The sequence below is a fragment of the Furipterus horrens genome, unplaced genomic scaffold, assembly GCF_987537825.1.
Source record: "Furipterus horrens unplaced genomic scaffold, mFurHor1.1.pri manual_scaffold_13, whole genome shotgun sequence".
NCBI lineage: Eukaryota > Metazoa > Chordata > Mammalia > Chiroptera > Furipteridae > Furipterus > Furipterus horrens.
This window is the reverse complement of record NW_028327183.1, coordinates 39,610,985-39,634,124: the sequence shown is the minus strand read 5'-3', so window position 1 is coordinate 39,634,124 and position 23,140 is coordinate 39,610,985. Positions and strand designations below refer to the sequence as shown.

The following is a 23,140-nucleotide window of genomic DNA, read 5'->3' as shown; positions in this document are numbered from 1 at the left end:
AAAAGAGCTTGGTGTGTCCAAGAAACTGCCCGGAGCCGGGGTGCCTTGTGCCGAGTCGGGGTGGTAGAAATAAGACGTGAGGAGGCTGACAGCACAACGGAGGAACAGATGGGAGGTCAGCCTTCAGAGCTGGAACTCCGTGGCTTCCCTTGGCGGAGCCCTCAGCCTTTGCCTAGAACTACTAGAGTCAGATCATGTTTGTCGACCAGCTCAGAGCCCTCCCGTGGCTCCATCTCATTCAGAATAAAGGACAAAGTCCTCCCTGTGGCCCATGAGGCTACAGACGATCTGCCCTGCATTCTAGCTGCTCCAGACACATTGGCCTCTCCACTGATCCCCTGACAGGGCAGGCACGTTTCTGCCTCAGGGCCTTTGTGCTGGCTCTTTCTCTGCCTGGATCACAGTCCACATGGTTCCTCATGTGGCTCCTCCCTCAGACTCCCTCCCCTGCTCTCCATCCCCTTTCCTGCTTTTTCTGAGCACTTATCACTAAACAGCGATGGCATTATGTGTTTTACTTTTTTATTGGGTTCACTGCCTGTCACCTGGATACAATGTGAGCTCCACTAGGGGCAGAGGTCTCTGTCTTGTTCATGGATGTCTCCCAGTACTGAGAACAGAGCCTTGCACATGGTAGGTGCTCAATAAATAATGGTTGAATAAATGAAAGGAAGACGGGAAACAGGGGAAGGAGGAAAAAGGGCGAAAAACAGCAGGTCTGTGAACACCTGAGGCTCGTCAGCCATCCCAGCTTGGAGGCAGTGTTAACTCTTCTCAGCTTCCAGGGCAAGTCAGTGCCAGGCTGGGGAACTGCAGCACAAACGGACACTCACCGGCACTTTCTGGTGCACTGAGGGGGTGCTAAGGGGGAGGAAGTCACCGTCGCCACCTGCTGGAGAGTGATATCATGCTGGCTGTGCCCACCTTGAGACTTGGGGCTAGAGAGGCCTCTCGTTCCCCCGCACAGGAGAGGGGCGCCCCAGCAGGCTCCCGCGGCAGAAGTGCAGAGTCCATGGAGCCACGGCCAGAAGCCTCTTTATTCCCGAGGCCCTGAGAGCACCCTGCCCAGTCAGTGCCATGCAGCAGGGCAGGGCTGTGCCGCCCACCTGGGTCTGTCTGTGTTTGTGTCCACACCTGCCCTCCAACACAGGTGCCAGGACGCCCACCTCTCCAGGAGGGGAGAGCTGTCTGGACCCCTCACGCTGCATTCACCCATGTGGGCTTCAGGAAGGCAGAGGAGTCGAGGCCCGCCCAGACTCCCCCAAGCGGGGCCTGCGGAGTGCCCCATTATGCCAGCCAAGGCAGCAAGGCCCGTGGTTCCTGATGAGAGCTGCCCCATCCCTAGAGGTACATCATCCGGTGGAGCAGGGGTCTCACCACCCATACATCATCCACAATCTTCCCGTCCTGCAAGGAACAAAAACAGAGACGGTATAAGGCTGCAAGCCCAGACTCCAGGACCAGGTGGCCTGGGTTCAAATACCAGCTTTGCCTCTGATAGGCTGTATAACCTTGGACAAGCTGCTAGATCTCTCTGAGCCTCTACTTTCCTTATCTGCAAGGTGAGGATGATAGTAATAGTGCCCACTTCATTGATGCTGTGGGGGTTAAAATGAGGCATTTGGAAAGGGCACTTGACAAGAACTGCATAAGTGTAGGTTACTGCTGTCAGAGCACAAACCTTAGAGTCAGAAACCCTGCTTTAATCCCAGCACAGCCACTCTCTGGGTGGCCTTAAGCGCATGACCCAACTCTGAGCCTAACTTTCATGTTCTATAAACTGGGGAGAACTGAAAAAAAAAGTACACACAAAAGCCTGCCCCTGGTGCATGTGCCACTCAATAAACAGTAGCTATTTGTAATGGAAAGAGCATGTTCTTTGGGGTCAGATCCCAGCTTTGCCACTCTCTGGCTGTGTGACCCTGGGAAAATTACTTCTTCTCTCTGAGCCTCAGTTCTCTCATCTCTAAAATGAAAAGACAGCCCACCCCATGGGATTGTTGTGATTCCAGTGCTACTAAATATAAAGCGTCTATCCCCAGCATCTGGTACACAGTAGGTGCTCAACAAATCATAGTGATTATCATTATTTTAAAATTACAATGGCAACAATAAAGAAATGTGAGCCATGATTGTTTAGGTTCATCTCACCTTATACCTCCCGGAACACACACAGCTTCCTTCACCCACCGTCTTTCTCTTCCCCCTGCTTCAGGCTGATAAATAGCTGTAGCATTTACCATGTTTTAGAAGCTGTTCTGAGAACTTTATATATAAGTCACTTAACCCCCACATAATCCTGTGAGGTAGGAACTCTTAAACGTCTCCATTTTGCAGACGGGAAAACTGTGGCTCAAAGTTAAGTAGGTTGCTTCAGATTATTAGCTGGGAAGTAGCAAAGGCAGGATTTGAGCCCAGGATTTCTGGCTCTAGAGTCCTCGGTTCCAGAGCACACTGAGCCTGGTTGCTTGGGTTGGTGAATCGGGCGCCCCTCACTGACCTGGTCATCGGACACCTGCTGGATGTGGACGTGGGTCCCATTGAGGATGTGTAGCCGCGTGTACCCATACTCCTTCACCCGCATGGCGCTCCAAGGCCGCGGGAAGAGGGTGAAGCTAGTCAGCCGCTCCTCACAGCCCTGCAGGAGACAATAGTTCAGACCCAGATCTGGGGCAGGTGGAGGACATGCAGAGGAGCAGAAACTACCTGCCAGGTCAGGGCCCTCCTGCCCCCGAGGAAGACAAAGTCAATTAAGACTTGACCTCAATAAAGCTCACAATTGAGTGTTTTGACCCAGCCAGGCTTCCAGTGCCCAGGTCTTTTAGAAAGTTCATGGCTGTAGAAGACTCTGCACTGCAGCATTTTCTGTAAAAGCCCTGAGCTGGAAGCCATCCAAATGCCCATCAGTGGGGTCAGTTAAGTAAATTACAGTATAACCGTCACAAAGCAGGGTGATACAGAAACCTGGCCAGGATGTATCATTAAAGGGGAAAGGCACTTGCAGAATAGAAGAAATCAGAGTCTCAACCCTCGCTGTACAGTAGACCCTCCAAGAAAGTTTTTAAAAATCACCAATGCCTGGGGCAGAGGGAGTGCTCATCCTTACAGTAGAATGCCAGATGAATGAGAGACCTCAAAAAAAAGAATCACCATTTTGCAGCCATCATTATAACAAGTGATCATCAACAGATAGTAAACCTAGAGGTGAAAGTTTGGAGCATAACAGGACATTTGCGTAGTCTCAGAGTATCTCTCCAGGAGACACTTGTTAATTATAAAGGCGGAAAGAATAACCATGGTGGAGATGCCGGCAGACACCACCTCAACCAACTGATCAGAGTGAACAGCATCATCAGTAATGAAACAGCCCTACCACATCTACACAACGGGAAACTGAAGCTGAGAGGGTTAGAGACACCATGCGTCTCCCAGTAGTATGGCCTCAAAACACATATCACTTTTGTGTATTCTTACCCAAAAGGCATAACTTCCACTTAAGCATGAGCAAACAGACCCAAACTGAACAGATATTCTACAAAATGATTTTACTGTACTCTTCAAATTTTTCAAGGTCATGAAGAATGAAGAAGGAGTGAGGAAATGTTTCTGAGTAAAGGAAGTTAAAGAAACAAGACACCATAATAGAACATGTGATCTTAGACTAGGTCCTGGGACAGAAAAAAAAAATTATTTGCTTTGATTTAAAGGACACAAATGGGACAATTGGCTAAATTTGAGTGAAATCTGTACATTAGATAATAATGGTATATTATCAAGGTTAACTACTTGAATTTTACTATTATACTGTAGTGATAAGAGATAACATAATGTCCCTGTTGTTTTTTTAGGAAATATAGACAGAAGGGTAAAGGGACATCATTTCTGCAACTTATTCTTCATTGGATCTGAAAATAATAATAAAAATGTATATATGCACATATGTATATGCATATATATAAAGAGAGACAAAGAGATTAAAACAAATATGGCTAAATGTTCGCTTTTGAAAGATCTTGTTAAAGGGGATATGGAAAGTCTTTGTATTATTTTTGCAACTTTCCTGTAAGTCTGAAATCATTTCAAAATTTTAAATTGAAGGAAAATCTAATCTGTGATATTATAGATCAGAATAGCAATCACTTATGGGCCTGAGGAGCCCTGGTGCTGAAAACGTTCTGGTTCCTGCTCCAGGACGTGACTACACAGGGCTCCACCCTCAGACGTTCTGGTGTTTGGTCTGGGGTGGTGCCCAGGCATCGGTGTTTTAAAACCTCCCCAGGTGATTCTAACAGGCACCAAGGCTGAGAACTACAGGGTATGAAGCATGATCCAAGTTGTTTTGGGAAAGAGGGTGATGCAGTAACATGTTTCTACGTAGACAATAACTCACTTGCACACGCAGAGAACATTCTAAAATGCCACCAAGAAAGGGAACAACTGAGAGTGGGAGTAAGGAGGGGTGTGGATGGCTGGTGTTCACCTCCTGCCCTCACTACTATTTGAATTTTTATCATGAGAAGCTGTTACTAATTTGTAAGAATTGGCTTGAAAAATAAGCCTTCTCTGCCCTGGCCGTGTGGCTTAGTTGGTTGGAGCATCATCATTTCTCTCCCTCTCTCCCTCTCCCTCTCTCTCTTCCTCTCTAAAATCAATCAGCATATCCTCAAGTTAGGCTTTAAATAAATAAGCAAGCCTTCTCTCCCTGCCAAAGTGATTGATTCCAAGGTGGGGGCATGGAAACACCACAAGATGATCCTAGAGCACCTTGCAGTGCCAAAAAGTAAGTGCTCACATCAAAGGGACAGGGACCAACCTGGAGAGTTCCCTCCTAATGTCCAGAGCTGGAGCCACCTGAATAGCAATATAGGCAATGGTATTGGATCATAGCCCATAAAATAAAATAATTACCCATGAGACCACGCTGGTATAAATTAATAACTAACCAAATAAATGAGGCTGAGGGACAGCTCTTCCTCACAAAAGGATTCTAATAAATCTAGGAGAAATGAGAGAAATAGGAGATTCCAATAGAACACCACAGTATTGATTGTTGTAGGCAAGACCCACCGACAGCTGAAAATTAGTGGGTGGAAGTTTGAAGAGAAACAGAACATTTGCATGGTCTGAAAGAATCCCTCCTAAGATATTTATTAATTAAAAGGGGAGATAGAATAACTTTAGGTGGAGGAGCCCAGCAGACACCTCCTTAAGCTGATGATTCAGAGAAGCCCCTCCAGGATAGAGACACGTGGACATCACCCACTCCCTGGTATGAGGCGTTGACAGGACACGGCATTACTTCTGTGATCATCTTGCCCAAAATGCATAACGCAAATCTCAGCATGAGAAAGTGTCAAATAAACCCAAATGGAGGGCATTCTGCAGAACATGAGGGTCTGCGAATATGTGAAGGATGAAAGACAAGGAAAGACTGAGGAACTGTCACCGACTGGAAGGGGCTAAGAAGACAACAACCAAATACACTGTGGGATTCTGGAACAGAAAAGGGTCGTTAGTGAGAAAGGGGGTGGAATGTGAATACAGTCTGGACTTCAGTTACAAAAATAATAAGCCCTCTGCCTGTGGATTCATTCAGTCCACCTGGGCAAGCCCCCAACCCCTGCCACCTATTGAACTTGTGACTTCGAATGAGTATTTTACTGTCTGGGCCTCTGTTTTCACACCTGTACGATGGGCATGTTTCTAGTTGCACCTAAGCTCTAGGGCTGAGTTAGTGACAGTGACTGCATGAAACACACAGCACTCCAGCTTGTCCAAGTTCAACCCTCAAATAATGGCAAGAAAAGAGAAGCCAGAATTCTGCACCCTTCCCCACCCTGCTCACAGCAGATCCTGTGATGATGTGGACAGGACCTCGAGGGTTGGTGTAGGGCATCTCTTGACTGCCATTAAATACCTGAAGAAGGGGACAAGGGAGAGGGGTGAGTCATACCAGACCATGCCAGAGAGTCTGACTAGGGGTCCATGGACACCAGCCCTCAGCCCTCCTTGAGCCTCACCTTGTAGTTGTAAATTGGCCACAGCCGTTCGTATGAGTGCTCATGAGCCCACAGCTGTAGGTCGACCCCTGAGACAGAGCAAGTGGGGGTCAGGCCCCTGAATCCAGAAGAGGCAGGAGGTGGAACCTGGGGCTGGGGAGCCTCCCCGCCCCCGCCAGCCACTTACCATATTTGTAGAAAAGGTCTTCTAAACCAAATAACTTGCCGAAGAGGCCTTTTCGAACCTGGGCAGGAGGAGCAAGGAGTGAGGGGTGACTCAGGCCGACGCCCGCCTGGCTCTCAGCACCCTGTCCCCAGGGAGGGGGTCCTCACCTTGCTTTCATGCCATGTACAGTCATCCATGTCAGCATTGGAACAGTACATGGGCCGGTGACCCATGGTGATGATCCACGGCCGAGCTGCCCGGTTCTGATTGGCTTCCTAGAGAGAAAGAGTGAGAGGTGACAGTGGCGGGGAGGGAGGGGAGGCAGGTCCAAGAGGTGACAGAGGACCTCCACCCAGGTTACCTGAAGGTCTCTCTCCAGCCAATGAAACTGTCTCTCCACCATGTGGCGGCCATAATGGAGGTAGAAATATACCTCCGTGGAGAAGGAGATGATGTGTGCAGGGCCCACATCCCAGCTGAGGGGTCAAAGGACTGGGGTCAGAGATGGAGTCTGTACTGCATCTCCCATCCTTCAGGGGAGGGAGGCCAGTCCCCTAGCCCCCCCCCAGGTACCTGTACCACAGGCCCTCGTTGTTCCCGGGCATGCTGAAGCGAGCCTTGTAGTTAGAGAAGTTGCTAAATAAAAGGAAGTAAATGGTTGGGGGGAGGGTCTGGGTGCTCCGCCCACCCTATCTCCCAGGACTGTGAAGTCAAGTCTGGCTCCCAGCCCATCCCTCCCCTCCTCTCCTCTCACTACCACAAATGAGCTGCTGTGGTACGAGGGACTAAGGTGAGACACCAAAAAGGACACATCTGTTCTCACTGGCCAGGCCCGTGCCCACCCTGAGGCCCCTGGCCCTCACTAGCGTTCCTCGTGATTCCCAGGGCACGTCATGTACGGCAGGCTGGCAGCCACAGGTTCGATGAGCCGCATGAACTCATCACCGACGCGAGCGTTGTCCTGATCCATGTTGTAGGCAAAGTCTCCTGGGGGTTGGGCATTGGGTGGGGGTGAGGGGTAGAGAGTGAGGACGGAGACCTAGGTCTGCTTTCGCCAGAATTGAGAGTCCTGGTTGCTCAGGTGTGGGCTGGGCAACCTCAGGTCTGCAAGCCGTCCAAATTCTCTGATCCCTACCTTGCACCCACCCGTGTGTGCATTTGGAAGTGTTTCCAGAACCTCTGGCCCCTGAGACTCCCACAGGACCATGCTAGTCTCCTGTGCTCTGATCACATCTCTGCCCGCCATCTCGTGCCCTCCCAGAGCAATATTAAGACTGGTATAGTCTGGTACTGCTTTTATACCAGGCACAGTTCCAAATGCTTTACATGCTTGATCATCTGAGTCTTTAAAACACCCTCTGAGGTGGGTGTTGTTATTATTATCCCCATTTCAGGTGGAAAAACTGAGGCCCAAAAAGGTTAGATGCTCACCCACGCTCACAGAGCTGGTTAGTAAAGATCCAGGAAGCAAACCCTAGGAATCCAGTTCCAGAGTCTGTGGCTTTGAACCATATCAGCCCCAATCTTCACCTCTCATTGGTTCCCTGTCCCCTCAAATCACAACAGCAGTGATAATAACTAACACTTACAACATACCAGACAATGTCAACTTATTTAGTCATCACAACAGTCCTATGAATTCTAAACTCATCTTAGCTCTAGTAATAACACAGAGGAAAAAACCAACGCGTGTAGCTCTAAGCTGGCGAGTTGGGATTTTAAACTGGGCAGTCCGGCCACCACAGACACCATCTCCAAGGCCAGTCTAGCCCCCAGTCCCTTCAGAACCACACCAGCCCCCGCCCCAGTCCCCTCCACAGTCCTGGAGTTGCCTCCCACCCAAGCCCCCCCCCCCCCCATACCTCCAGGCGCACCCTTGCCGATGCCTCACCCACATGGAGAACAGCATCATACATGCCCTGCTGGGTGTCCCTGCGCAGCCGGGGTAGGGCCCTCGGGTTGTCAGCCCCCAGGTCCCCAAACACAGCCAGACGTGGGCTCCAGTGGGGTCCATTCTTTAGGGCCCTGAAGCGGAACCGCCGGCTCCAGCCCCGACTGCTGCCACAGCGGTAAACTGAAGGGAAGGGAGCGGTCACAGTCAGCTGGGGGCCCCCAGTATGTCTCCTCCACCCCCACACATCTTCAGCTGGCAGGGAACAGAGGTAGGGGGTTGAACAGGTTTGACCCATGCCCCTTCTGTCCACCTCACTCCAGGGTCACCTTCCATTTTTATCCCAGGGTCTCAGGCAATAGGCTTGCGTAAGCAGAGAAGTTAGGAACCCAGCCTGAGCCACCTGCCAGTGGTAGCTTCTAACCCATATCCCACTCCTCTTCCACTCACCCCTCAAAACCTGGGCCCGGGACCCCTCTCACCATACTGGACCCCCGGCAGCAGTCCCCGCAGTGTGACATGGTGCATGTAGAGCTTCCTCCGGAGAAGGCCTCCATCCACAAAGGGGCTGACGGCGCCCTGGGCCCGGAGGGGCAGGGGCCCCGATAACTGTAGCCCGAACTGCACTTCAGAGGGGGTTGGGACCCATGTGGTCCAGGTTACAGTCATGGAGCCTGGCTCATCTGGGCAGAAAAGAACAGAATGGGGCTGGGCAGTGAAGCCTGGGCATGGCAGAGAGGGATGTGCAGAGAGCGAGGGGCAATGATTGACAGCTCCTGAAGACTCAGTAGTTAAGGACACAGGTTGTGGAACTTCCCAAGTTCAATCCCAGCTCTGTCATTTCCAAGCTGAGGTTTCCTTGGGCAAGTCACTGCCTCTTTAAGCCTCAGTTTCCTTATCTGTCAAATGAAATAATAATAGTATCTACTCTGTAGGGTTGTTATGAGGCATAGATTAATAATTAGCAAGTAAAGCACTTGAAACAGTAGTTAGCAGAGTTAGGGTTTTATGAGTGAATGGATATTATTATTATAAATATAATCATTTACTATGTGCAGGCCCTGTGCCAAGCATTTTGCATGAATGATATCATTTAGGGGTTATAAACTAAGATGTCTAGAGGCCAACTAGGTAATATAAATGGGGAAGGGGACCAGCTATAAGGAATAAGGCGGCAGGGAGTTGTGGGGGGTGTGGCAAACTGCAGGCCCTGCCCAGTCAAAAAGGGGCAGCCATTGCTCAGCTCCGGTGATACCTGCCATGCAGGAAGCAGGCCCAGTGCCACCAAATCTTTCAGTTTCTAGAGTCAATCTTTATACTGTGGTTTTTATGTCCAGGAGCATATCTAGATAGATAGACAAATCCAGACTTTTAAATGATTACTCCAAATTCTTAAAAGTTAGCAACCAAATCAAGGTATTAAAAATATAATGAGGGATAGTGTAACATTAACAGCATGGTTCTGCCCTGGCTGGTGTGGCTCAGTAGACTGAGCACCAGCCTGCAAGCCGAAAGGTGTCGCTGGTTCAATTCCCAGTTGGGGTACATGCCTGGGTTGCAGGACAAGTCCCCATTTGGAGGCATGCGAGAGGCAACCAATCAACGTGTCTCTCGAACATTGATGTTTCTCTTCCTCTCTTTCTCTCTCCCTTCCCCCTCTCTGAAAAGTAAATAAATAATTTTTTTTTAAAAGAGCATGGGTTCTTCCTCCAGCAACGAAAATGCACATGCACAAGGTTACACATTGCAGCACTGTGGGTAATCATAAAATACCAGAAACAACTGAAATGCCCATAAGTAGCAGAGTGACTGAATAAACTCTACAACATGCATACAAGTGGAGCACTGTGCACCTGTCAAGAAGAAAGAGGACAAGCTCTAGGAACTCTAGGATACGGAATGATATCCAAGATATAAAATTTATTTTTATTTTTTTAATCTGATCTTTGTTCCCTCTAACCTTATTCTTAGTTATCTTGAACATTGCTGAGTTTTACTTAGCATTTATACCTAGGAATGAATCATCTGAAGTTTTGTTTTTCTTAAAAAAATAACTTATTTATTTATTTTTAGAGAGAAGGCAAGGAAGGGAGAAAGAGAGGGAGAGAAACATCAGTGTGAGAGGTGTTGATTGGTTGCCTCTCACACGCCCCCAACTGGGGACCTGGCCTACAACCCAGGCATGTGACCTGACTGGGAATCGAGCCAGCAACCTTTTGGTTTGCAAGCCGGCACTCAGTCCACTCAGCCACACCGGCCAGGTCAATGACATAAAATTTAAAAAGCAAAGTACATGAGAGTATATATAGTCAGCTACTCTTCATGGAAGAGAATATAAGAAAAAAAAAAAAACAACCACAAGGATATGCTCATTTGTACAAAAGAAATACAAGGAGGATACACCAAAAACTAAAGAGATGGATTACTTATATGGGGTGAATGGGAAAGGAAGGGGTAGAAAAAAAGGGGAAATTGGGTTGGAAGGAATGAGGAAGGAGAATGCCTCTCTGAGTCTATATTTTTTGTATAAAAATTGATTCATAGAACTATAGTTATGTTCCATATTTCCTTCATACACCCCAAAAATAAACTAACAGAACTACCCAGGATGTGAGAGACGTTAGTATGGAATATAAGCACTAACAAATGATTGAAACTATATTTTAAAATGAATAGCCCTGGCTGGTGTGGCTCAGTGGATTGAACGTTGGCTTGTGGACCGAGAGGTTGCAGGTTCGGTCCCAGTCAGAGCACATGCTTGGGTTGCAGGCTGGGTCCCCGGCTGGGGGCGTGTGAGAGGCAGTCAATTGATGTTTCTCTCCCTCCTTTCCCCTCTCTCTAAAAATAAATAAATAAAATCTTTAAAAAAGTGAATAAAGTAACCACTCTGACAGGGTGGGAAGTAGGTTGACGGGGCACTGTAGAACCACAGGAAAAGAGGACTGAACACAAGTGGCATCATCCAGTAAGTGCCCTCACAGGGACACAGCAAACAATTTCGAAAGCACTTTATGCCTATGCTAGCATTGAACAAGCCAGCAAGTTTATTGTAGATCATGGGAGCTAGGTTCTCAATGTTAAAGAAAAAAGTTACAAACAAGGAAAGAAGGAAAAATAAATATTTTTAAAAAGAATTTAACATTTGAGCCCTGGCTGCTGTGGCTCGGTTGGAGCACTGTCCTGTATACCAAAAAGTAGCCAGTGATTCTCAGTCAAAGCACATACCTATGTTGTGAGTTTGATCCCAGGTCTCAGGGCAACTATGGGAAGCAACTGATCGATCTCTCTGCTCCCACCCCTCAAAAATCAATAAGCATGTCCTTGGGTGAGGATGAAAAAATAAGTAAGTAAATAAATAAATAAATATTTGACGTTGGACTGAAATCAGAGGTATCAGTATGATCCCATGGTATTTAATATATTTGCAGATAGATACAGAAACATAGATGTGGCATATACTTATAAACATACACACATGTATGGCCTAGCTCCATTTGTGAGAGGGCTTAGAAACAATGATGCCTCACTAGCAATGAGCACACCCAGTGCTCAGATCTTGGTTTCTAAATACCCATTCTCCAGTGGAAGGAATCAGGGCTCTTTGGAGCAGTTGTTGATTCCAGAGATGGGGCAGGAAATATACAGGATGAGCCTGGAATGATTTGTGGAGACAGAAAGTGAAAAAGTGCTCTAAAAATTATGTGGTTTTGTTAAAATAATACAGAAGCCAATCCAAAGGAATTGCAAAAGACCAAATCAGGGACAATTTGAGCCACAAAAATAATAATGATAGTATAGGACTTTAACCCATGGAATAAAATAAATATCCATGAGTTCATACTGACGTAAATAAATAACTGAAAAAATAAAAAATGGAGGGGGGAAGAACAGCTTTTCCTTAGAGTAAAATTTCAATTAGATGGGAAGAGAGAATTAGAAGTTTACAAAACCACAACTAGGCAAACACCACACTAGTAATTGTTGCAGACAGAATTCACTGATGGTACTAAAATTAGCGGGCAAAAGTTTCAAAAGAAACCTAATTTTTGTAGTCTCAAGGAATGTTCCCCAAGATATTTATTAACAACAAAGGAAAGAATAAAACTTTACAGTGGAGAAACCTGGGAACTAAGCAACAACGGTTAACATCACCAGTAACAGCAATAAGCCACTACACCATGAATTAGGAAGGCCACAGCAGCACATCTATTGTGGTCTTGCCAGAAAAACACATAGCTTAGTTCCAATCGTGAGAAAATATCAGACAAACCCAAAGTGAGGGATATCCTACAAAATAACTGCCTATGGTTCGATTCCCAGTCAGGGCACATAACTAGGTTGCACATCAGCTCCCCAGTTTGGGGCGTGAGTGAGAGGCAACCACACAGTGATGTTTCTCTCCCTCTCTTTCTCCTTTCCTCTCTCTCTAAAAATAAATAAATAAATAAACGAACAAACAAATAAATAAATTATTTTAAAAAAATAACTGTCAACATCATGAAAGGTAAGAGTGAGAAATTGACAGATTAGAGGAGACGCAACAACTAACTTCTAAATAACTAAATGGAAAAATTGGTGGTGTTCTAATGAGTTCTATAGTTTAATTAATAGCTTTGCACCAATAAAATGGTATTAATAACAGTACCTTGGTTAGGTAAGATGTTAACATGAGGAGAGACTGGGTGAAAGGGATATAGAAACTAATATTTTTGCAAAATTTCTGTTAAATCTAAAATTAGTACAAAATTTAAAGTTTAAAAAAAAATACAATGGTTCTTGAGTTGTTTTGGTTCAAATTACAGACTGTGTGACCTAGGGTCAGATTCTTCATCTCTATGAACCTCAGTTTACTCTTTTATACAATGAGAGTAACAGCTTAAAGTCCAAAATGAGGTTCATTGACTTATCTATCTGAAGCACTTAGTCAAAGAACATATTTGCTACTATTATTTTGTGGGCCAAAGGACAGCTGTGATCTCATTGGATTTTCACAGCAGCCCTGTGAGACAGATTTTGTTGTTGTTCTTTGTACAGAGGCCTCCAGGCAAAGTGCCTTGTCCAAGATCACTTGGTTAGCAAATGCCAAAACCAGTTTATTCACACAGTTTCAGATTCCACCTTGCAACAACTACTCTTTAAGAAACTTATCTTCCTTAAAAATGTCAAGGATACCAACAACAAGGAAACATTGAGGAAGTGTCACAAATAGAAGGGGACCAGAGACATGGCAGCTAGATGCAATATGGAACCCTGTAGCAGATCCTGGATTAGAATTAAGACATTAGTGGAAAAACTGGTGAAATCCAGGAAAAAAAAAAAATCCATGTTTTAGTTAGTAATGTGATGCCAATGTTCATTTCTTAGTTTTGACGATGGTACCATGGACACGTAAGAGATTAACATTAAGGGAAGCTGGGTAAAGGGGGTACAGGAACTGTATTACCTTTGGAACTCTTCTGTACATTTGAAATTGTTTCAAAATAAAAAGTTAAAATAATTACGAAGGGAGGGAGAAAGGGCGAAGGAGGGAGGGAGGAAAGCAAGAAGGAAGGAAGGAAGGAAGGAAGGAAAGAAGGGAGGGAAAGAGTTGGGTTTTAGTGCAAAAAGAAACAGCCACAATGATTTGTAACTCCTTTTAAAATCCTCCTCTCTATTTCAACCATGTGTCTGCATGAGACAAAATTTGCTTCATATATATTATCCAAAGTAGCATGTCAAAACGGACTGAAGCATAGAGACTTAAAAAGATGTAGCTCAATGCCACTCTTCTGACTAGATTTTTTTTTCTTTGCAAAACATAGTTATTTTTCATGAAAAGTATCATTTACCTTAATACAGAATGGGTTTATTATTGTTCATTTAAAATGACAATAAATATTTCTAAGTGTCTCAGTTGTGGTTTCTAATAGGCAAATACTATGGATATAACTCATATAAACTAAAGCTCCTTAAGGTTTTCAATAATTTTAGCTGTGCTAAGACATCCTGAGACAAACCCATGTGAGATCTCCTGCTACATATCAAGCTTCATTTTTGCCACTTCATAGGTAATATATCATTTATTCCTCACTATGAGGTCACACTACTATAATCCCATTGTCCAGATCAGCAGACTGAGACCAGAGAAGTTAAGTCATTCGCCCAAGGCTACACAGCAAAATTGAGATTCAAACCCAAGGAGTCTGGGTGCAAATGATTCAGTGTCCAAGGTCTTACTACCCAGTGTACCACCACCTGGTGATCAAAGATCAGGAGGCAGCCTTGTGGGGACACACTGAGCAGTGACACAATGAGCAAGAGCAACAGCAGCTCCCTTTAGAGAGTGCTTACCATAGGCTGGGCACCAGAATCATCTCCCACACAGCCAGATACACTACTGCTTGTAATCCCCATTTAACAGATGCATACAACTGAGGCTCATGAAGACTCAGCACCATCCTGGGCCCCACATCAATCACTGTGGGATTCCTGAGCCCCTAACCCAATGGGCCTCCCTGTGAGGAGGGGTCACAGACACTTACCTGGGTAGGACAGGTGGACTTGCTCGGGGGCAGCTCTAGGATCCTTTGGGACCCCCTGGACTCCCAGGGAGAAAAACAGGAGCAGATAGCAATAGGACCAGCAGGGAAGAAAAGTGCACATGGTGGAGGGGGGTGGGAGCAGAGAGGGGAAAGGGATGGGGGCCAGGCAGGAGTAGATCAGATTTGGTCAGCGACAGTAGGAGGGCCTAGGAGGATGGAGAATGGAGGGGAGCAGGCAATGTGACGGGGAGGGAGGCAGGATGGTAGGGAGGTCTTCAGGGGCACTGATTATCCAGATGCTGGAGAGCAAACAAAAATAATGATCACTACCTAGCAGCCAAGGCTCTCTGAGCCTCACTGGGTGCTGGGCACATTGCATAGATCAATTTATGGGAGCCTCACAGCATTCTTTGTGTGGTGGCCGCTGTGCTCAGCAGCCCCATGTCACAGATTAGGAAAATGAGCAACCCAGTGATTCAATTGCACAGCTCGGATGTGATGGAGCCAAATTTGGAACCCATGAGACCTGGCTCCAGAGCCCTGGCTCTTAACCACAGCTCACTCTCAGGTTTGGGGGTGGGATGAGGGCTCATGCATGGACTTACCTTTGGCAACCCCACCCCCAGCATTCCATCCTGCTCTTAGTAACTCTGGTGTCTTCTACCTGATTCCCTACATCCCGAACATTCCACCCTGCCCTCGGGGACCTCAGCACTGCGCCCCGGCCTCCAGCCTCCAGCCTTCTGTTTTGATCTTAGTGACCTCAATCCTCCGTGCCATCCACAGATCCCACAGAAGTCCATCCTACCTGGAGCGGCCCCATCCCTTCCGCCATCCCCTTCCAGCATTCCATCCTGCCTTTGTGACCCCAATCCCCACCTCCACCCCATCTCCTCCTGTATCCCCACCTCCCTTCTCCTCAGCCCTTCCCTGCCGCCTCCAGTTAGGTCTCCAGCTCCCCAGGACCTGCCAGGTCCGGACGAGGCCGTCGGCCCGGAGGCCCAGAGCTGGGGCGAGGGGCGCCCTCCCCGTCCCCAGCTCACCCTCGAGGGCGCGAACTGCCCTTTCGCACGTCTCCGGCCACCAGCGCGGCTGCGGTATTTATGAGTTTGGGGCCGCCGAGGCACCCCGCCGCCCACAGCCGTCCCAGCCCCGGAAGAGACTGACTTCTCCAGGTGACAGGCCCCGCAGACAGCTGGGTCCCCGGGTCCCACAGGTCAGGCCGGTCCTGGGCGCCTCACACCCACCCGTCCCCCTCCCCCAGGGCGGGGCGTGAGAAGGAGGACCCAGAAAAGTTTGGTACGACGCCGCCGCCACCTCCAAGCCAGCCACTAGGTGAGCGCCCGGACGGGTAAGGTTGCCCCACCCCGCAGCTGCGGAGCCCCCAGTGCACGGAAATCGGCCCCCACCCCTGGCCGTGCGGGGTCCCACGCCACCCAGGTGTGCTGCCACCGGCGCCTGAGACTCGGGGGATCCCCTTCCCATGGTGCCGGCTTCATCTTCCTCTCGGTTCCTTCCACCTTGCTCCCTCAGCAAGCTAAACCCATTGATTCCTCCAGGAATGACAGTGCTGCTTCTGAGCTATCGCCCTAGGCCGGTTTCTCCACCTCGCTGGGCCTCGGATTCTTTACCTGTAAAATGAAGGTGATGATGGTATGTATTCTGTGGGCTGTTTTGAGGATTAAACCAGTTGACACATGAAATTTCATGCTGAGAACGCGCCTGGCCCAGAGTAAGAGATGGATAAGAATCAGCTGTTATTTCTAGTATTAATGCATGAACTCCAGAAATTGCCCTGGGGTCTGGGAAGAAGCAAGTGAGAATTTGTGAACCTTTGTGACCTGTTGGAAGGTTGTGAGTGGCTTGGCACAAAGTATGCTTGGTGGTTCCTGGAGCAGCAGGAGAAGTCTAACCTACAGACATACAAATATTTTTAAAACAAATATGTGATACAGTAATATATGTGCTTTTCTCTTGTATTTGAGTTTATTCTTTTTTTAACTTTTCAAACACTACTATATACTATAGTTGAATTGCTGGTCTCTTCCTTTTTTAAATTTTACTTTCAATTACAGTTTACAGCTAATATTATTTTGTATTAGCTTCACGTGTACAGCATACTATGTGCTTCTTTCTTAATGCGTTCAACTTCAAGATCTAGCCCAGGCCGGTGTGGCTCAATTGGTTGGAGCATATCTCCGGTTCCATTCCAGTCAGGGCACATGCCTAGGTTGCGGGTTTGGTCCCCAGGAGATTGATGTTTCTCTCTCACATCGATGTTTCTCTTTCTCTCTTTCCCTCCCTTCCCCTCTCTCTAAAATCAATAAGCATGTTCTCGAGTGAGGATTTAAGTAAATAAATAAACAAATACAAAGAAACTTCAAGATCTAGTGGCAGGTCACAAAATTGTGGTGATTTAGGTTTTGATGAGTGTGGGATGTTTGAGAGTCCTTCAGTGAGTGTAATGGGATTTGGAAACATCTGTGTTTTCTTCTAATGACAAAGCCAGAGACTGCTAATAGTCCCGTGGTCTGTTCCGCACTGTTCCCATCCCCCACAACCCCCTCTTACACTTTCCCTGCCCCATGACAGGAAGACTTTCAATTACACCGGCAGTTCTTAAACTTTACCCTCTTCTTTTTTTTTTTTTTTTTTTTTTTTTTTTTTGAGTTTGCAGTGAAAGAGAGTTTATTTGTGAAGAAGTGAGACAGAGAGATAGCTAATCCACAGGCAGGGCAGGAAAACTTTACCTCCTTGAAAATCACTGAGGACCCCAAGGAGCTTTTGTATATGTGGGTTCTAATATTAATATTGACCAACTGAACTATGTTATACACCTGAAACTAATTTATTATTGTATGTCAACTATAATTTAAAAAGAAAAAGAAAACTGAGAAGTTTTAATACACATGCATACCTTCCATTAGCAGAACGATGATGTCATCACAGGCCAGATAGGCTTTGGAGGGTAAACAAAAGAAACACATGCTAGTATTGTTATGAAATAGTTTTGACCTCATTAACCACCCCCCAAAAAAGGTCTTGAGGACTTGCAAGGGTTCCCAAGCTACATTTTGAGGACTGCTAAGTTAAAGGGAAGTAAAAGCAAAGAGGTCGTTGCTTTTTCCATCTAAGTTCACACAGCCCCTGAATTCCAAGCACCACTCAATTTCGAAGGGCCCACTGGAATCCTGGTGGATGAGGGTTCTTAGGTCACTTATGGCCCCTCCCCTATGCTCAGAATGGCCATAGAACTATTTCTAGTTTCTCCTTTTAGACACCTTTGTGTTTTGAGAGATAGACTTCCACTTTTCTATTTTTTATTCCACTCTTTAGAGTGAAGACTCTTGTGGCACTGAGCAGAACCAGAGACTAGACGGCCTATGCTTAGATTTAGCATGACCATACCTCACTGTGCCTCAGTGTCCCCATCTGTTAAATGCAGATAACATTTGTAACAACCTCAAAGAGTTATTGTGGGGATTAAATAAGGTAGGAGCTATAAACCTCTTAGAACAGTGCCTAAGCAGAGCAAATACCACACACATCCCTTCCAATTATTTGTTGTATCTGAGACATCTAGTCTGTCCGGTTTGTAAGATAAGGCTATGGTGAACCTACTTTTTGAAATCATTTTTACATTACTTGAGTCTTTTTTATGGTGAAATATGACCCATACAGAAAAGTACATAAAATATAAATGTTCCACTTTATAAATTATGATAAAGGGGACACACTTGTGTCACCACCACCCAGGTGAAGAAACAAATCTTACCAGCTTCCCACAGGCCCCTGCTGCCTCCTACCAGGCACTACTTTCTCCTTGTGAAGGTCCCCACTTCACTGACTTTTACCTGATTTAGGTTTAAGTATGCCTCCCTGTATACAGGGGTTTCATTTTGCCTACATTCCACATGATGTAAACAGAATTATATAGTATGAACTCCTGTGCCTGGCTTCTTTCTCTCAACATTATGATTGTGAAATTCACCTGAGATGGGTGTAGAAATGCAGTCCATTCCTTCCCATTGCCAAGTAGTATTATATTACATTGCAGAGTACACCGCAATTTATGTATATACCAATGGAGAATTTGAATTATTTCCATTTTCGTCTCTTGCAAATAATATTGCACTTATCATTCTAGTATATAATTTGTCCTAGTTCATTCACAACATAATGTGAACATCTATACACATATCTTTTGGATATGAAGGCAGGAGTAGAGTGGCTGGGTCATGGAGTGTGTGTGTGTTTACATTTACTAGATGCTACCAAAAAGTTTTCCCAAGTGGTTGTAATAATTTCTTCTCCTCCCTCCCGTTACGTTAGGGCATTTCCATTGCTCCATGCCCTTGCCAACCCTTGGCCATGTCAGGTGTTTTAATTTTAACCATCATGCTGGATGGGTAGTGGTAGCTTACTATATTTTTAATTTGCATTTTCCTGATGAGTAATATAATTGAACACCTTTTCATTTGCATGTTGACCTTTTGGATATCCTTTTTCATTATGTGTTTTTTCAAGTGTCTTGTCCAATTTTTTAAAATTTTTATTTATTTATTTTTAGAGAGAAAGAAAGGAAGGGAGAAAGAGAAGGAGAGAAACATCAATGTACGTAAGAAACATAGATTGGTTGCCTCTCACAAGCCCCCGCCTGGTGACCTGGCCCACAACCCAAGCATGGGCCCTGACTGGGAATCAAACCAGCAGCCCTTCTGTTCACAAGCCAGTACTCAGTCCACTGAGCCACAATGGCCAGGGCATTGCTGAATTTTCTATTGGGTTGTCCATTTTGAAAATGGACTTGTTCTTTATGTATTCTGGACACTAGCCATTTGTAAGATATATGTACTACAAACATCTTCTACTCTATGGTGTGCCTTTTCACTTTCTTAATTGCACTTTTCAGTGCACAGAAGGTCTTAACTTTATCATAGTCCAGATTCTCAATTTTTTCCTTAAGGATAATTACTTTTACATCTTATTTAAGAAATATTTCCATACCTCCAAAATATGCTGATACTCTCATGTTATTTTCCAAAAACATTATCATTTTGCATTACATTTAAGTTGGCAATTGATTTGGAACTTGTTTTTGTGTATGGTGTGAGGTAGGATTTTCAGTTTTGTTAAAGGAACACATATGGCTGATAAAGATGAATGAGTCTGCTTTCTTGAGTAAAATTATTTTTTTAAGTATTTTTCCATTATGAAAGTAATATTATCTTATTACTGAAAAAATAGAAGGTAGAAACAGTCAAAGAGATTAATGTTTCAGGTAACTGACGAGCCTGGATTTGAATCCTGGTTCTGTCACCTCTTGGTTGGGGAACCTTGGGTGAGGCCTGCCCTTCCCATAGCCTTAGTATCTTAATCTCTAAAATGAGTATGGCAGTGCCTACCTCACAGTGCTTGGAAAGACACAGCATGTGAAGCCTGTATATAGGGTGAGGCACAAAGAAAGAGCTTAATTAGTAGTAGCTGCAATTATTAACCAAGGATTTTATTCAATCACTCAGTGTCCATTTGCCCCTAAGCTACTTCTGGTAACAGTAGGTGCCCCTTCCTGGAGCGTTTTTTCTTTTTTTAGACACAGGATCTGGGTTGAATCAGGATCATACCATAACCCAGTGCTATTTTTACTGGAGTCTTCTAATCATTCTTCTGGCTACATGATGTTCCATTGTGTGGCATACTTCACCCATTCTGAGAAGAGAGATGGCATTAGCGGCAAAAGTCCTTTGGTATAAGTCCTTTGCTTCTCTTTGCCTCAATTTCCTTATCTGTAAAAGGGGAATAATATACTATACTGCATACTTGATATGTCTTAGGGGATCCCTACGAGAATTACATGAGTGAATGGATGTAATGAACTAATAACAGTGCTAAAAATGGCGCATACTGTAAACTGAGTCCTCAAAATCTTAACAAAAATATTTCCAGATTTTGAAATTCACCATAACATAAAATGGACTGATGGATGGATAGAGTAATGAACAGATGTATGGAGAAAGCAAAACTAGTTAAATGTTTAATGGTAGGATCCAGGTGGTAGGTACATATGTGTGATCCTTTTAAAATTCTTTTAGTTTTCCTGTGTGTTTGAAAATTTCATAATAAAATGTTGGGAGAAATATTTAAGGAGATTCATCTACTCATTGTTGTTGATAGTTGTGGTGAAAACAGAGCGGCTACTGATTCCTGAGAACTTGGTGTGCGCCAGGTGCCCTGGATAAAAAATGGCTCATCTAATATCTAATGACCCTGACGATCTGTACTGCAGATTTTACAAAGCCCATTTTACAGATGAGGAGACTGAGCCTCAACAGGACTTAGCACCTCATTGTGCTGCATTCAGATCCCTGACTCCACAAGGGGCAGAGGAGGAGTATGGGAGCCGAAGGAGGAGAGCAAGGGAGGACCAGCTCCCTTCCAGGAGAGTGGCACACAGGTCTTGAAGTCTTTCCGAGGGAATGACCCTCATTATCACAGCTGCCTTGTAGGGACCACTCCCCGTGCACCAGCTCCCATACTAAGTGCTTTGCATGAATAATCTCACTGATAATACACCCCAGTTATTAACCCCATTTTATAGATGGGGAAACTGAAGCTAACGGAGGTTGAGCAACTTACCTAGGATCACACAGCTGGTACATAGCCAAGCTGGGATGAGAACCCTGGTGTGTCTGATTTGAAAGCCTGTGATGTGCACACTTTTAGGAGAGACTTTTCTCCAGCTTGGATATTATCTATAGAGAAAGACCGTCAGTTCCATCCTCAAATCTATCCAGAGTCTGTGCACTTCCCTCCTCTCCCTAGCCTCTACTCATCACCTCCTTCTGGACAATCTCAGCAGCCCCTCCCTGGTCTGCCTATTCTCATCCTGCACCCGCAATCTGTTCCCCACATGCAGCCAGTAGGCCCTGTTATCACCTGAGCCAGATCATGTCCCTCCCTTGCCCAGAGGCCTCAGGGGCTCCATCTCATTCAGGGTCGAAGCCCAAGTCCTCCCTGTGGCCCAGCCCACATGGTCTGTCTCTGTCATCATTCTGCCCTCATCTCCCACTATTGCCTGCCTTGCTCACTCTGCTCCAGGCAGAGGGGCTCCTGCATTGTTCCTTGAACAGAGCAGACACTTACCAACCCCAGGGTCTTTGAACTGGCTGTTCCCTCTATCTAGAATATTCTTCCCCTGATGCCAACTAGCCTCCCTCGCTCCCTCCTTCAGGCTTTACAAACGTCACTTTCTCAGTGAGGGTGCTCTTGACTTTCTAATATAAATAAAATTGCAATTCACCTTCACATACCATTCCCAATCCCCAAGCCAGAGAGAGGTCTGCAAACTTTTTCTATGAAGGGCAAGATGTTAAATAGTTTAAGCTTTATAGGCTATATATAGGTCTCTGTCACAGTTATTGGACTCTGGTTATAACACAAAAGCAGCCACAGACAATATGTAGCCAATAAGGCTGGCTGTGTTCCAATAAAACTTTATTTATAGACACTGAAATGTGAATTTCATGTAAATTTTACATATCACAAAATATTTTTCTCTTGACTTCCCAAACATTAAAAAATGTAAAAAAACCTCTTAGCTTGGGAACTGTGCAGAAACAAATGATAGCCTGAACTTGACCTGCAGGCTGCAGTTTGCCAGCTGCTGCTCTGCGCTTCCCCTGCCCAGTATTTTCACATTGCATTCATCACCTCCTAATAGACCATAATATTTACTTCTGTGCTATGTTTATTGTCTTACTTGCCCACTAGACTGTCAATTTCAGGAAAGCAGGAAGCTTGTTCATCTGGTACATGTAGGTGCACAGTAAAGATTTGTTAAATGATTGCACTGTGAATGAGTCCTATTTTTTTAAAGATTTTATTTATTTATTTTTAGAGAAAGGGGAAGGGAGGGAATAAGAGAGGGAGAGAACCATTGATGTGTGAGAGAAACAGATCAGATTGGTTGCCTCTCGCACATTCCCAACCAGGGACCTGGCCCTCAACCCAGAAATATGCCCTGACAGGGGAATCAAACCAGCGACCTTCCAGCTCACCGTGCCACATCAGCCAGGACCCTGCTGACTATTGAGAAGATGAACCCACTCTCAACTTCCATACCACCTTCCTGACTGGGGGTTACATGGCCAGTGCCTGCACCCAGGGGCCCTGCTGCTTCAGAAGGAACTCGGCTAAGTGCTGGGTCCAAGAATTTGAGATTAGGAGGAAGAGGCAAGCAGAGATCCATTTCCTCTCATCCCAACATATGGGCTTCATGATTTCATCCTGACTGTGATGTCACATGTCAGGGGACTGTGAGCCACCAAAGGTGAGGGGCAGGCTCAGGGCACAGCTCATATCCTGGAAGATTCCACCCTGCCTCAAATTACAGCAGGAAGGAAAGGTGACTCACCATCTTGCATATGGAAGCTTCCTATGACAGACCCAGGGCAGCCCCCCTGAACACTCAGTCTCCCGCCTACCTGAGGCCTCATCCTCGTAATCACCACCACAGCCAGTTGGATGCTCACTATGTGTCAAGAACCATGAGTGTGATTGTGTG

At 45.8% G+C, this 23,140-nt stretch overlaps 1 protein-coding gene across 1 annotated transcript; it reads right to left on the bottom strand.

Annotated features, from left to right (window-relative positions):
* Window positions 1-505: 505 nt before the first annotated feature.
* ACP7 (acid phosphatase 7, tartrate resistant (putative)) lies at window positions 506-14,749 on the bottom strand. Its single transcript, XM_090260065.1, has 12 exons — window positions 14,578-14,749; window positions 8,539-8,739; window positions 8,057-8,239; window positions 7,029-7,152; window positions 6,739-6,801; window positions 6,527-6,641; window positions 6,333-6,440; window positions 6,187-6,244; window positions 6,021-6,088; window positions 5,846-5,917; window positions 2,501-2,638; window positions 506-1,407 (listed from the first exon to the last, which is right to left on the bottom strand). The coding sequence occupies exons 1-12, from the start codon at window positions 14,696-14,698 to the stop codon at window positions 1,342-1,344; spliced, it is 1,317 nt and encodes a 438-aa protein (XP_090116191.1). The 5' UTR covers window positions 14,699-14,749; the 3' UTR covers window positions 506-1,341.
* Window positions 14,750-23,140: the final 8,391 nt, after the last annotated feature.